Source organism: Prionailurus bengalensis, chromosome F2 (assembly GCF_016509475.1).
Source record: "Prionailurus bengalensis isolate Pbe53 chromosome F2, Fcat_Pben_1.1_paternal_pri, whole genome shotgun sequence".
Taxonomy (NCBI): domain Eukaryota; kingdom Metazoa; phylum Chordata; class Mammalia; order Carnivora; family Felidae; genus Prionailurus; species Prionailurus bengalensis.
Genome location: NC_057353.1, coordinates 33,303,638 through 33,317,448, shown reverse-complemented (window position 1 = coordinate 33,317,448; position 13,811 = coordinate 33,303,638). Strand labels below are relative to the sequence as shown.

At 38.3% G+C, this 13,811-nt stretch overlaps 3 protein-coding genes across 4 annotated transcripts in view; 1 reads left to right on the top strand and 2 right to left on the bottom strand.

Moving 5' to 3' along the window:
• Positions 1-1,263, bottom strand: part of CA13 (carbonic anhydrase 13) — a 49,624-nt gene extending 48,361 nt beyond the window's left edge. Inside the window, exon 1 of the mRNA XM_043601298.1 lies at positions 1,146-1,263. Coding sequence (XP_043457233.1) covers positions 1,146-1,263 — 118 coding nt within the window. The remainder of the gene's footprint in view (positions 1-1,145) is intronic.
• Positions 1,264-1,437: 174 nt separating this feature from the next.
• Positions 1,438-7,366, top strand: RBIS (ribosomal biogenesis factor). Its single transcript, XM_043601300.1, has 4 exons — positions 1,438-1,568; positions 3,690-3,806; positions 6,833-6,949; positions 7,238-7,366. The coding sequence occupies exons 1-4, from the start codon at positions 1,458-1,460 to the stop codon at positions 7,307-7,309; spliced, it is 417 nt and encodes a 138-aa protein (XP_043457235.1). The 5' UTR covers positions 1,438-1,457; the 3' UTR covers positions 7,310-7,366.
• The window catches only part of E2F5 (E2F transcription factor 5), a 27,645-nt gene continuing 21,184 nt past the window's right edge, over positions 7,351-13,811 (bottom strand). The window contains exons 5-8 of one of the 2 annotated variants that reach the window (XM_043601297.1): positions 13,017-13,081; positions 12,182-12,449; positions 9,365-9,409; positions 7,351-8,145 (exon numbers count right to left, since the gene is read on the bottom strand). In XM_043601297.1, coding sequence (XP_043457232.1) covers positions 8,036-8,145; positions 9,365-9,409; positions 12,182-12,449; positions 13,017-13,081 — 488 coding nt within the window. In that variant the 3' untranslated portion in view covers positions 7,351-8,035. Of the gene's footprint in view, positions 8,146-9,364; positions 9,413-12,181; positions 12,450-13,016; positions 13,082-13,811 lie in introns of both variants that reach the window. The other variant, XM_043601296.1, reaches the window with a different exon arrangement.

The window sequence follows — 13,811 nt, the reverse complement described above, 5'->3', positions numbered from 1 at the left end:
TGGTATTTTATACCAGCATTTTAAGTTGTTTTTTAAAAGTCACTCTTAGGGGCACCTGAGCAGCTTGGTGGGTTAAGCGGCCCACCTCGGCTCAGGTCCTGATCATCAGTTTGAGCCCCACGTCAGGCTCTGTGCTGACAGCTCAGATCCTGGAGCCTGCTTCGGATTCTCTGTCTCCCTCGCTCTCTACCCCTTCCCTGCTCATGCTCTGTCTCTCTCTCAAGAAATAAACGTTAAATTTTTTTTTTAAAAGTCATTCTTAGAATACAATATTTGAATAAACACACTGACAGGTAATTATTTCTTTCCTTAATATATCCCCTAGTTTTTTTGTGATGAATATTAACATAATAACACGATTTATTGTATAAGCGGCTCATCTTCCTATAAGCAGGCAAGTGGCTGTTTGGGCGGAAAATTTGACCCAGAGCCAACCCACAAATATCCTAGTTTGGTTTTGTTCAGTACTAGTTGTGCGAATGCCGGTCAATAGCTTAAAATATGAACCTTGATAGCTAGTATCTTCCGTGCAAAAGGAGAGTGGAATTATGGCTTTATTTTGATACTTAGTGTAGGCTAAACTCCTGAAAGTAATAAATTGATATATGAATGTTAGTACTTCTACATGCGTTTAAAATCTGGATTTTCCTATGAACTCATCAAAATAAACATGTGAAAACTTAATGAGGAGTTCCTCTTAGTAGAATTGAATCAGTTTTCTAGAAAACTCAACCCACAATGTCTTAATTGAGAAATACACAGGAACTCACAACCAGAAGGCAAAAAATGTTTCTTCTAAGTTTTTCTAAGTTCCCTGATAATTATTTTCTTTTTATATTTTCTTGTACCTCGGCTGTGCTGTTAGAAATTCTCTTTTTGGAGCAAGGAAACTACACGAGAAAAGCATTCCATCTCCTCGCTCATTCCAAATGTCCCCTTTCGAGGTTATAGCCCCCATCTCTCCAGCCAACAAGGTTCTTTACACCTCCAGCCAAGCCCCGGACGCCACCCAGAGGTGCGCAGCGCCACCTCCTGGGAGCTTGGGCAGAGACAGTCAGGAGTCTGCGGCTGAGGGGCGACCCCTTGGTGACTGTCTTTAAGGCTCGGAACCTCAGAAACGCCCTCAGTGCTTTCTGTGCACATACCCATCAGCCCTGGAAGTCCTGCTTGGCTGCGTTTCCAACGCCTCCAGTTTGCCGGAGCAGAGTACGAATCCACAATGCTGCCTAAAGTAAGGGATGCTCTAGGGGCGGGATTTCCCATGGTGGGTGGAACTTCTCCCTGTGGGCGGGGCTTCGCTAGGTTTGGAAGGAGCTCAGCATTTGAGCAGGCTCTATGGGCGGGACTACGTTACGAGGGTGGGAACGCGCTCCTGAGCGGAACTACGTTTGGTAGGCGGGGCTTCGTCTGTGTCAGGCCGTGCTCTGTGGGTGGGACTCCGCTCGGTGGGCGGAACTATGGCCTGTGGGAGGAATTTTGACTGGCTCCTTTCCCCCCGGAACTTCCTGGATCGTGTGCGTGCAGATGGCGTCGCTTGGAGTTTGACGTGCTGCACGAGGTTATCGAAGGTATGGTAAGATGTTGATAAATTTTCTGGCAAACTGTCGTGAAGTTTCAGGGGGTTGGGACAGGACCGGTGGGCCTTATACCGCCGAGGCCCGGCGGCTGGGTTCCATCGCGCGCGGCCTCAGGGCAATCCTACTGGGCAGCGGCGTGCCTGCTGGCCGAGGCCTGAAACCAAGGTGCCTTTGGGCCTTAAGCCCTTGTCCGGGTACCAGTTTTTTCGTTGTCTCTTGTTAACAACAATTTTCACGTTGTTGTCAACAAAATTTCAGTATTGCCTCAGCCACCACGGTATTCCCTTCTCCACGAACCTTTCTCAAGTCCACAACTCTAGTAGACCTCTCCCTCTTGTGTCCATTTGTATGCTTCATGTAGCGACACATATCATGTGTCCGTGTTTGTATCACATACATGTTTTTGTATTGTCACTTTTATACCACAGCTGGCACATAGTACGTTATTAATAAATTCTAGATGAGTGATTGGATTTTTGGTTACTATTGGAAGAAGGATTTTAGATTATTTAATTGGGGGGATATGATGTGTATTTTCTACTTCCTCTTTAGTAATCATGAATTTCCTATTGTGTTCATGTCTGGCTTTTTTTTATAAGTAGGAGGAGTACCGTTGGTGTTTAAAAGCATTGCTGTCCCTAAGTACTTTACTGAGGCTAGACATTGAAGGAGAATATAAATTTAAGTCCAGAGATAAAAGTTGAGGAAAGGAAAGAAAGAATGTGCAAAGTGTCTTCAAACAGCAATTTGTAGACTAGGATGGGTATGTATAGAGAGGTAGCAGGAGATGTGTTTGACATATTTATGCTAGATTTGGGGTTCTGGCAATATACCAGGACAAAGCTCACTGTCCCTAAGGCATGGGAAAAGTCACTGGAAACTTTTAATATTGGAGAGGTTCATCGCACAGCACTATACATAGACTTGAATGCAGATGGCTTAAGCCAGGGGTTGGCACTCTTTCTGCAAAAGGCCAGATAATAAATACTTTAGGCTTTGTGGACTATTGTTGTAGCAAGAAGGTAGCCACAGACAATACATGATCAGGCTGACATAGCTGTGTTCTACTGAAACTTTACTTACAGAGACAGGTGCCTGATCTCATTTGATCCATTGGTATAGTTTGCCAATCTGTGGTCCAACCAAATGGACCTAGGGACCGTGCTGGTAATACAGTCCTGAACTAGGCAGTACTATACTATGTTTCTGTATACATATGTTTTTTGTATATGAGAGACCAAATCACATGATGTTAGCTCTGGATCTAATCTTCCTGGCTTTGAATCCTGACATTTCTTGATTACTAACAGTGTGACATTGGGCAAATTAGCCTTTTTGCATCAGTTTTATCTATAAAATGGGGATAATAGTACCTCCCACAGTGTTGTGCAGAGTAAATTGGCTAAAGCAATAAAATGTTCACATAGTGCTTATACACATTTTAAAACCTCAATAAATCTTAACTATTAATATTTTAAAATTTTTCCTCATATGCATTGTTAAAGCAGATTTGAAAGACATTTCTAAAGTAAAATTTACAGGCTACGTGCATGTTTAACTATAGAGCAAAGAAAATATCTAAAATTTCACAACAAGAGCCATTCACATAGAGGTGATATGAAAGTTGTGAAAGTAAGGTAGGAAGTGCAGAATTAAGGACTGATTTTGAAGAAGTGTACATAGGAGAGAAAGGCAAGTAAAAAGGAATGAAAAAGGAAGAAGGGGAGAGGAGTCCCTCCTAAAGTATGATAGGAACCAGAGTGGTATAGTAGTATATAAACCAGCAGAAGGATGGATGGTGGTGGTTAATGTTGTCATATGCTGCAGAGAGCTGAGAAAACAATTGTGTTGATAGTATTAATGAATTCAACCCGCAGAAATTAACATGGTACTTCCTATGGGCCAAGTATTGGAGATACAGAAAAGAATCAGGCACATACTCTGCATTAGACAGCAGAAAACTTAGTAGTGACGAAAGACATTGAAATAATTTAATACGTACAGCAACTTTAAAAAATCCGGAGTAAGATGGAATTTCTTACACTAAATTGGTACCTTTATTTTAAAAACTTAAATTGAGCTTAATTGAGTTCCGTCTCTTTTTTTCCCTAGACAATGGCCAAGAGCAAACTAAGAGGACAGAGGTCCAGAAATGTATTTCATATAGCCAGCCAAAAAAACTTTAAGACTAAAAACAAAGCAAAACCGGTTACCACTAATCTTAAGAAGGTGAGTATTATTTAAGTACTCTGACAGTATCGTTTGCAAGCCACGCATAGTTGTAAAGCCACTGAAAAACTGAAAGCTATTATTTAAAACAGGTTCTTAGCCTTCCTCACAAAGGCAAGATAATTTTAAACATTTATTTTTTTTTAATGAAAAATTACCCCCCCTTTCTTGATGTATATGTATGAAAAGAAAAAAGCACTTTTTTTTTTTTCCTTTTTAAAGACAGAGAAAACACGTGAGTGGGGGAAGAGGGCCAGAGGGAGAGAGAGAGAACCCTAAGCAGGCTGCACACTCAGCTCAGAGTCTGACACAGGGCTCGATCCCACAGCCCTGGGATCACGACCTGAGGTAAAATCAAGAGTCAGACACTCAACCAACAGAGGCACCCCAAGAAAAAAGCACTTTAACTGCAAATGCATGAGGCTCCAAAGAACAGTTTTAAAAGCTTTATCAGAGCATAGAAATTATCCAAAACCATGGTGTGGGAAACAGTTCTTATATCTGACCCCAAATATATTCAAGAACCTCCTGACAGAATCGAGACATGAAATGCTGATCGGCACCCATTCTTTTTCTTCTCAGTAATTCTTATCTCCCTGATATCTAGAACTCAAACAAAAACCTATAAAATGAAGATAAGATACTTTCTTAAAGTGCAAAATTGGGAAAGAAAGGAGTTTATTGTTTTTTTGTGTGTGTGTTTTTTTCCTCAAAATATTTGGGAAATGGGAAATTTCTTCTTCAAGATTAAGTAGATTCTTTCAGGAAATTCTTCAAGAAAATGTTTTCAAGTTTAAGTAGTAGGTGGAGTCAGGTCTCCAGGACTTTGTAATTGGCAAAATAGTCAAAGATATGTAACATTTTATCTTTCAGTTTTCATGAACTAGCAAAGTTAAGCATTTTGATGGAGCATTTTTATGACTTACTTAGTAAATGCTATAAAGGAAATAAAGCTAGGTGATATGATGGGGTACGGAGTGACAGTTTTACACAGGATTGCTTTCAAAGTTGACATTCAAGCCAAGATCCAGATGGTGGGGAGCAAGTAATGCCGCAGGATTTTTTACCTCAGGACCCTGGGTTCGTCGTCTCACCTCTTCAAAGAATGAAGAGGTGTACATAGAAAATGAGCAGCAGGCAAAGGTTTATTATTAGAGCATAAGATTGGAGTGTAAGAGTAGTAAGTAGGGAAGCTGTCTTTACCGAGAGGGGGCATTCAAAGTGAATGCCTAAGGACTGTAGGCAAGGGTCCTTGTTACATAAGGCTCCTGTCACCCCCCAGCCCTTCCCCCTTGTTCCTTCTCAGGTTTTATACCCTTACTGGCTTGCAGCTCTTGGTGCTGGGTTGTCCATTCCTGATTGGCTCATTTCCATTGTACCAGGGGGTGGCCTATGGTCGTACTTAGGTCTTTTGTCAAATTCCTGAAGGAAGCCTGAAGGGGAGTAGGTGGGGTCTGTTACTTTAAGAGGAACCTTATGCCTGAAGGGTTTGCTGGGGTCAGACACTCCCAACATTGTTCCAAAATAAGGGTTTTTCCCTACCAGGGACCTCAGGTCCCTACTGAACCCTATCTTTCCCTTATCGTAGTAATATAAAGCTCTGGAAAGTGTTGGGAGCAGCACACTTTAGGCAGAGAGAATAACAAATGCGAAGGCCCCACGCTGGGGAAAAACTTGGTGTATTTGACTGACAGGAGATCATGTTGTTTGCATAGAAGTGCTAGCCGCTTTGTGTATGCTAATGAAAGATATATAAGGGAGGGAAATCTGGGTAGGCCGCCTGGTTGGGGAAGGTATCAGATAGTTTTCTCAGAAAAGTGGCCTAATTTACTAAGTGGAGGTCTTAAGATTGCCAGGCACTATATACATGGTAAGTTGAAGTTTGTGATCATGAATTGAAAGTGAAGCCAGCCAGTTAGATTTTCTGCAGATTCAGTTTTAGGCTCAGGAAAAGCTGTCAGTTGAGTTTAACTAGTTTGTCAAGCAGGTTTGATTAAGGAAGAGAAGGAAAGTTAAGAGAGTAAAGGAGTGATTGATTAAATAATGGTCACGGAATCTGGGCTGGCTAAAGGAAAAAGTGACGATACGGAAAGTGAAAAATAGTGAAATTGGTGGGAGATTTCAGGAAGATTGAAGAATCGTTAATAAGCCAAGTGAACTTGAAGAACAGGAGGTGTTACAAGTTGCAGGCAAAGGTAATCCATGGAAGTGGATGGCTGAGGTAGGTAGTGGGAAAGAATCTGGGAGTTGAGGACCTGAACAGACTAAGAAACTAGAGGGTTAGGTTTTTGTTGAAGCCCCTCACCAGGCATGAGAGAGGTCAGTGAGCTGAGTTTTGAGATCTTTCATGAGGGAGCAAGTAAATGTGTTGGCAGGTGACAGTAATGAGGAAAGAGGTATTAGAATATTCTGATGCATTAGGGGCAGAGTTTTTAAGGAGAAATGGTTTCAGAGCAGCAGTGAAAAACAAGATTTAAAGAGAGAAGGGTTGTAAGGGAAATTGTCCTCAGGAGACTGGAAGGGACTCCTGTTAAGGCAAGGAGGTCAAGGAAGGATTCTGAGATGGACTGTTAGAAGGAGTCTAAAGTGGAGCACCTGGTTGGCTCAACCAGTAAAGCATGTGACTCTGGCCGTCAGGGTCGTGAGTTTAAGCCCCACACCAGGCATGGAGCTTACTTTAAAAAAAAATTAATTAAAAAAAAAGAGTAAAGCATTTGATCCAGGTTCCTCGTTTTACAATGAGAGATGACTGTAGCCTAGGATTGTGGTCATGTTTTTAATGTGCCTATACCGTGTCTAAATATGATGTATGTCCACATAATTCTTATTTTGAAAAACACAGAACCTTTTGTCTAAAACTTCCCAATAAGACCATAAGAATTTTTGTGTAAATTATCCCCACAAATGGGTAGGGTTGATGAATTTTTACATTTTTAGGTTTAACAAGATTAAATTAAAGTTGGATATATTTTATTATTTATGGTTACAAGATTGTAGATTAATAACCTTTTTTTCTTTTTTAAAAGATAAACATTGTGAATGATGAAAAAGTTAACAGAGTGAATAAGGCTTTTGTAGATATACAAAAGGAACTTGCACATTTCTCCAAAGGACTTTCCCTTGAACCTCTGCAGAAACAGCTGGTGAGTGTGAATCATTTCCTTTTGTTACGGCTAATAAGCTAAACTCTAACTTTTTAAAGCCTGTGATTTGAATATAATTTTTAGTATTTGGCTCTCTACTATCCTTGGCTCTGTAGTATATATAGCATATTGAGTCATTCAGACCATTGAGTCCGAATACGAGAATTTACTGTTCTGTTTCCAAAGGTATGACTAGAAGATATTAAATTAGGTAATATATTATATACAAGTCATTTTTGTTGACTGTTGTTATCTACATTTTTAAATACAATATTTTTCTCCCTTCAGATTCCTCAGCAGTGTCATGAAAACGAATCAGTTAATGTTGATGAAGCGACAAGATTGATGGCTCAATTGTAATACACTGGTGATACATCAAATACCCCAAGAAGACCAATAAATTAAATGTTTTATACAGTTTTATTTTTAAAAATCTTGTTAATGTACAAGCATTGGCACATTTTAAAAACAAACTACATAAACAGATCTTTCCTATAATCTAGGAAAGTGGAATGTCAGAAGTCAACAAAATGTGATAAACTTAAAGTGCTAAAACAGAAGGCACTTCACAAAATCTGTTCACTGAAACAGTTAACATATCCTAGTTTACATCCTTCACTTTATAAGTGGCAGTGAATGTGTTTTTGGATTGGAGGACACACAGAAATATGGACAGTTTCGTGGCAGTAAAAAAATATAAGACAAGGGATGAGCCGCTGGCCAACTTTGTTTTTGATGACCTTAGTCTACTTTAAATTTCCTCTCATAAGAGGGAAAAAAACAGAAGGATTCAGAATTGGAAGAAAAGGTGAAATCCCAGAATGTAATCACTTAAGGGGGAAGGGAGGGGATTTGTGGGTATTAAATCACTTTTTCCCCTGAAAAAAAGCCTTTGTTTTTATGGTTGAAAAGAGCCCTTTGTTTTTATGGTTGAAGTTTTGTGAAGTAAAAAAGAAATTATTAGAGAACACTTCAGAATCAGTGAACTAAAAAGGTGTTACATTCATTATTTTAAATACTTAGGTTATTAAGAAGTCTAAAATGTTACAGTTAGAGGTAGATAACAGTCCCAAGTTTCCATGGAATCTAATAATTTAGTATCTGGACATCAAACAGATCACAAACTCCTTCATTATCATCTAAATTAAAGTTGTAGTCATCTGCCGGGGTAGGAGAAAGCCGTAAAAGAGGAAACACTGCAAGTAAAACAAATTCAGTGTTAAACATGGTTTTTATATACAGTTAATGATGTTTAACAGAACTCTCAAATACATCTATCTAAATATCTAAAGAAACTATGCTTCTTAATGTTATGTAAGAATTTTTAGGAAATAATAGAAAAAGTTGTAATCAAATGAACGACTTCTGTTTAGTGTATATTTTGAAAGATTCTCATTTAAAGATAATTTATGCATTGGTATAGCTTAAGAAATAGAGGTTAAAAATTTTTTTTATTTAAAAAAAATTCGTTTTAACATTTATTCATTTTTGAGGGACAGAGAGAGACAGAGCATGAGCGGGGGAAGGGCAGAGAGAGGGAAACTCAGACTCTGAAGCAGGCTCCAGGCTCTCAGCTGTCAGCACAGAGCCTGATGCAGGACTTGAACTCACGAACTGTGAGATCATGAACTGAGCCAAAGTCGAAAGCTCAACCGACTGAGCCACCCAGGCGCCCTGAGGTTAAAATTTTTGTTGGTTGAACTTGTCACACTAAAATGTATGATTCAAAAACAGTGTCAAAGTATTTCCTCTGATCTCTGCTAAATAAGCTCCTACTTTGAAAAGAGAAATAGGAACTAGACTTCATAAATACGCTGATGTTTTGTTTCTACAGAAGTTTATTCTCTAAGTGGTTATTGTACCATTTGCTAATTTAACAGTTGCAGTTTCCTAGGTTCGGCTATATTTGTTAGGAAACAGGACTGAATCCAAGAATTTACAGGAAGGTGAAAGTCAAGAGAGTTATTAAAGTAATTATAATATTTTGTAGCAATTGATTTTTAAGGATTATTTCAGATTAGATGATGACATGGCTGATGTTAGTAATAGTTCTGACATTGGCCTTTGTGGGGATATTTACAAAACTGGGTTTTGAGATTACCTATATATTATTTTACTTTTCTTGGCCAAATTCTTCAGACATGAAAAAGACTAGTGGGCTAACAGTTTAGAAATTTATTCAGTGAAAGTGATAAGTATCCCCTTATTGGCCTTTTTCTTTTCTTGAAATGCAGTAAAATAAAAATTGAAGGATGCCTATGATTTACTTTAAAGTGGGAGATTTTTCATGAATCATCATAGGATGTTAAGCAGTTAAAAAAATACACATTCTGCATTTCTTTTCAATCTTTTGCCACTTATAAACTCTAGAGAAGCATTATTGATATTTAAGTAGTAAAATTTTAAACTACTTACCATCAGAAGACATTAACTCATCAATGATATCTCCACTAATAGATCCTGCTGGAAACAGAAATACGATAATAAAGTTTTGTTACCGTTCTATTTATATATTTTGACAGTAAAAGGCAGTTACTTTAGGAAGCTTGGGTGGCTCAGTTAAGCATCCAACTCTTGATTTTGGCTCAGGTCACAATCTCACTATTCATGGGATCTAATTTCACATTGGGCTCTGCGCTGACAGCACAGAGCCTGCTTGGGATTCTCTCTCTCCCTCTCTGCACCTCCCCCACTCACATGCATGCACATATGCACATTTTCTCTCTCTCTCAAAATTTTTTAAAAGGCAGTTATGGGGCTCCTGGGTGGCTCAGTCAGTCAAGCATCCAACTTCAGCTCAGGTCATGATCTTGTGGTTCATGAATGAGTTCAAGCCCCATATATGCTGACAGCTCAGATCCTAGAGCCTGCTTCAGATTCTGTGTGTGTCTCTCTCTGCCCTTCTCTCTTTCTTTCTCTCAAACATCAAAAAAAGGGCAGTTATTTAAAAACAGCATATATTTAAACAGTTGTGTTTAAAAAGTTAAACACTAGCAGCTTTTATTAAAGTATAGAACTTGACAGATACCATTTTCATGAGCACCTACTCTGTGCTTGGCATTACTTTTAACTTCTAAACTCAAGATGTAGATCAAAAGACTCCTCATCATTCTCCCAAAACTGACTCCTTGGTTTTACAAAGTCAGTATACTGTAATTCTCCCAGTTACCCAATCTCAAAACTTCAACATTACTTTCCATTCCTCTAATTTATCTCCGGATCTCACACATCAAAGTTATTTATTTTATTTTACCTAAACAATACTTCTCAAATCTCTTCTTTCTCTTTCCAATCCCATTGTTATCACCCATCTTAGCTGTAATGTTCTTTTATAGTTACATAACTGCAGACACCATATATTCATTCTCCATTGCCTCTAATCTCTTCTGTTTCCCAGGCCAAAAGCATCTTCTTGTTACTCCTGTACTCACCAGTGTGCAGTTTCTAAGTTGCTATTTCCCTGCTCACAAATCTTTGGCTTACTGGCTAAAGTTCCAACTCAGTCTGATATTCAAGGTCCTCTCTAAAATCTGACCCCAAATTACTTTCTCTACTATTTCCAAATACAAAACTATATACAGAAACTGCTGAAAAAAAATTTTTAATGCTTTGTGGAAGATGACTTACTAATGGTGTCTAAATTAAACCACAGAGAGCTTGTCTGTCTTTAGATTTGCCCCCATTAATTATAATTAGATCATAAACTTCTTAAGGAGTACACTTTGTTGTGCACGCCCCATTCTATATCTTAAGTATAGAAATACTTCTAGAGGAAGGAAAGGAAGAAAAATACTGTGTCCAGTTAGATCTTTATAGCCTCACTCTTAAGTATTGTGAATTCCCACAGTAGTAAGATTCATGTCACATTCTAATGAGACACATCCCAAAGGTAAAAATAGACAAATTGGATTGTGTACAATGTAGCTTTTAATGATCTGCAATATTACATCTAGACTGGCATGACTTAATTCATTCAGCAACTCCTTCAGATATTGAGAGAATATCTGCCATGGGCCCTTTATTTGGAATCAAATTTAGATGTGGATGGTACTCCCAATGCCCAGTTTTTGGAGATTTAGCTATTTTCATTTCAGATTAAACAATTTAGGAAGGCAAGATTTCCTAACTTGGAGTTGAGACCATTTATCAGCTATAAAACTAAACTTTCCAAATAAAAAGTGTAACAAGGGATATGAAGAGGCAAATGTCACTATATTCTACAGTAGTTTGATTTTTCTTAAAGGTAATTGGAACACATTTCAATAATTCATCCTAGAGTGACTAAGATGAGTGACTAAGATTTACAAAGTAAACCTCTGATAAAAAAGTTGATATGTGGGGCGCCTGGATGGCTCAGTCGGTTGAACTTCTCACTTCAGAAGGTCATGATCTAACCGCTCGTGAGTTCGAGCCCCATGTCTGGCCCTGTGCTGACAGCTCAGAGCCTGGAGCCTGCTTCAGATTCTGTGTGTCCCTCTCTTGGCCCCTCCCCTGCTCACACTGTATCTCTCTCTCTCAAAAATAAATAAACATTAAAAAAAAAAGTTGAGGGGCGCCTGGGTGGCGCAGTCGGTTAAGCGTCTGACTTCAGCCAGGTCACGACCTCGCGGTCCGTGAGTTCGAGCCCCGCGTCAGGCTCTGGGCTGATGGCTCGGAGCCTGGAGCCTGTTTTCGATGCTGTGTCTCCCTCTCTCTCTGCCCCTCCCCCGTTCATGCTCTGTTTTTCTCTGTCCCAAAAATAAATAATAAAAAAAAAAGTTGAAAAAAAAAAAAAGTTGACATGCAAATATTAATGGGGGGGGGGATGGGGGGGAATGAACAAATTTCTATCAATTCCAAACATGGAATTCTAAGGAAAACTGCATACGTAGGTCCATTAACTATCTTTTCCTTGCTCACACTATTCATAATGCTACACGGTCTTAGCCACATTATACTGTATCCAATTATATATGCTGAATATACAATCAGATTGTGTGTGTATATCACCTAAAAAATAAATCTGTAGTAACAGAATTAAAGCAGGATCTGTTTTTAAATTTTCCTCATAATACCTATCCCAGTGTGTCCTGTGTAGGAGACACTATATACTTCTTAAGCTTACCATTTTTCCTCCTGTGTTTGGTAACAGAATGACCATAGCTGACTAATTCAGAAAAGCTCTCCAACTTACTTAATATGTTATTCATATTTTTCCTTCTCTACTTTTTAAAACAAAGGCTCTAGACTCACCTGATGACAAGTCTGTGGCTGGAGTCTGTTGAAGATTTTGGCTTCTTTCAGAGACATGTTGCTCAGGCAGATTCTGAGTTGCTATGTTGGATTTCTGTGGAGTCACTGGAGTGGAGGGCTGAGAGGAGGGTTGTGTGAGGTCATCAGGTGGGGGAACAGGAAAAACCACAGGCTTAGATGAATTGGATTCTTTATTTATAAGCAGCACGTGGATAGGTCCTGAATGACTCTTTAGATTGATCTGGTATTTCTTTTGTCCATTCTGACCCTTTAAGATTATTGGGTATAAACAAATGAATAAATATTAACATTTCTAACTACTTTGGAACACCAAAAATTAAGATAAGCAAAGCTATAAAGGACTAATTGTATATATAACATAGAATTATACATAGAATAGAGTCAATAAATGTCTTTGACTCAACTAGAGAATGTTTTGAAAAAGACCCAATTTCAAGCAATCTGGTATGGTGGATATTTAAGTTGAACTTTTTCCTCAGCTAGGATTGCTGTATCAGTTATAGATATAGTCATTTTAACTGACTTTTTAAAAGATTATTGATTCTATCATTACTCATTCCTTAATATTTTCTAGCTCAAAAAATCACATAAAAAAACTTTTATACTCAAAATGTTAAATGATTTATTCAGTCACTTCTATAATTTTACTAAAGTACTAAAGACATACAAACTCATTTATAAATACTTTCAGATAGAAAACTTAAAAGCAGTATTTGAAAGTGTTTACACACAGTTAGCTCTTGTTCAGCTAAAGATAATACATTTGTCCTTCTTAAGACAGCAGATCCACATTAAGAAAAGTTACCCTGCATACCATTTCTGGAATAGGTACCTCCAGCTGTGTACCAGAAGGTGCTTGAATGGCCAAAAGTGTATCACCTGAGGAAAAAAATTTCTAAGTTTAGAAAATACTATTGATCTTGGAATACAGTGGCAAGAGTGTGAGTTCTGGAATCGGAATGCTTGGGTTTGAATCCCAGGCTGGGTAACCTTGGGCTTTGGTTCCTAATTCTGTAAAATGGGGGGAATAAACCTTACTGCATAGATTTCTTTTGAGGATTAGATGAGGTAATATATGTAATAGATCTGAGAAGAGGGTAAATACTCATCGTTAGTTCTATTCTCATGAACAAATTTGGATCAAGTTAATTTTGCTTTCATTCAGTCTTGCATAAAGTCTGAAATTCCTGAAACTGTTAGCCTCAACACTGTTTACTTGAGATTTTTAAATTACTTAAGTGACTAGGGATACTAGAAATTAGGTATGATAGTGTGAAATCTTGAGCTTAAGTGAACTTAATTTTAAAGCTAAATTCTATAGCAGACTGTTGAGCTGAAAATTAAAAATACTTTCTCAAACTTTCTTAGAAAGCTCAGGATATATGGTGGCAGAGTAAAGCAGTAAGGCCACACATATTGTCAACATAGCCTTGGAAAGTCAGATTTCACTTGGCAGGGTGCTTGGCAGATTTTTTTTTTTTTATGTGCATAATATGCATGACTGTTTAACAGGTCATACATGACTAATATAAATATGTATACAAAATTTCATTTTACTTGTATTATAATTATGGGGTACAGCCTCCCCCCCCCCCCCCACCAATGTTAT